Genomic DNA, 1,187 nt, shown 5'->3' on the forward strand with positions numbered 1-1,187 from the left:
GTAGTCGATGCCGACCAATACATCGACCATGAGCGGCGTTCCTTGCCGCTGTCCACCCTCGGGTACGGTCCTTGCCGGTGTCCCGTCCGGGGACTCCGCCGGCCCTGATTTACCGTAGACCCGAGGAATTGCAAGCGCCTTCACCATGGTGCTTGCGTCCGGTCGGCCTGAGCTTCCAACCGCTCCAAGCCGAAATTCCACTCTACGCCATCGGCGCTCCGGCCCTCCACGACCTCCGAGAGTTGTGAGGCGACAACGTTCATGATGCCCAGTGAGTCCGAGAGCTTTCGCCACGTCCTTCCGGATGAAGGAGATTGCGGCCCCGGTGTCCAGCAGGCAATTCACCACCACGTGGTTTCCGTTTGGCCCATAAGCGCAAGCACGGGCGGTCTGGAGTCCTTTCCCGGAGGTGCTTCGCACGACCAAAAGACCCTGGTGGGTGCGGTCAGACTCTGAAGATCCTGTCGATTCCCTCGTCGAGAGCGGATGAAGGAGCCGATGATGCGCCTGGCGACATCCGTCCACGCCACAGGGTCGACCTCCTCGGCATCCTTTCGCCATATGCCCGGTCTCCAGACATCGAAAGCAGACTTCCTTGGTTCGCGCCATGTCTTTCCTCCTGGACAGGTCCGCCTTCAGGAACTTCTCACACTCTTCCGCCTTATGCTCCCCACCACAGAACGGGCAGCCCTTGGCGGCGACCACTGCCAACGCCGCCGCAGTTGATCTGATGCGATCCCCATATCTCTGTTCAGGACGCGACGGTTTCGACGAGGGCGTCCGTTGTTCCGACTTCACTGCAGGTGGTTTCGCTTCTTCTCCATTCGACTTGGCGAGCAGATTCGCCTGCCACTGAGCGAATTCCAAAAGCTTCTGCAGGTTGTCCTCTTCTTCGGCTGCATCCGGTCCGATGTTGGTGTCCCAGGCCCTTATCAACGCCGGGGGAAATTTGTCCAGCAACATCGGCATCAGGACCTCGCTTGCGGGGAGACGGCCGGCGAATGGATCTCTATCCAGAGCAGTGAGACAACGCAGATGTTTAGTCACTTCGTCCACCAGGGACTGGATGCCCCGCGCCGACATCTCGCGGCACGCTGGCTCCCTCCATAAGGGCAGCCAAATGCTCACGTATCACTTGTCTCGGTCGACCGAACGCTTTCTTCAAAATGTTCCACGGTCCTGGGGGG

The 1,187-nt window shown here is 60.1% G+C and overlaps 1 protein-coding gene across 1 annotated transcript; it reads left to right on the plus strand.

Moving 5' to 3' along the window:
• Positions 1-145: 145 nt before the first annotated feature.
• Tsp_14333 (conserved hypothetical protein) lies at positions 146-731 on the plus strand. Its single transcript, XM_003366040.1, has 2 exons — positions 146-257; positions 334-731. The coding sequence occupies exons 1-2, from the start codon at positions 146-148 to the stop codon at positions 729-731; spliced, it is 510 nt and encodes a 169-aa protein (XP_003366088.1).
• The last annotated feature ends 456 nt before the right edge of the window (positions 732-1,187 follow it).

Source organism: Trichinella spiralis (assembly GCF_000181795.1).
Source record: "Trichinella spiralis strain ISS 195 chromosome Unknown Scfld6677, whole genome shotgun sequence".
Taxonomy (NCBI): Eukaryota; Metazoa; Nematoda; class Enoplea; order Trichinellida; family Trichinellidae; genus Trichinella; species Trichinella spiralis.

Bases quoted from the DNA above. Each gene is read 5' to 3' on its own strand.
- Tsp_14333 (XM_003366040.1), top strand. From the start codon at position 146: ATGGTGCTTGCGTCCGGTCGGCCTGAGCTTCCAACCGCTCCAAGCCGA. The intron at 258-333 runs GTTCATGATGCC...CCCGGTGTCCAG, and splicing joins GAGAGTTGTGAGGCGACAAC to CAGGCAATTCACCACCACGT.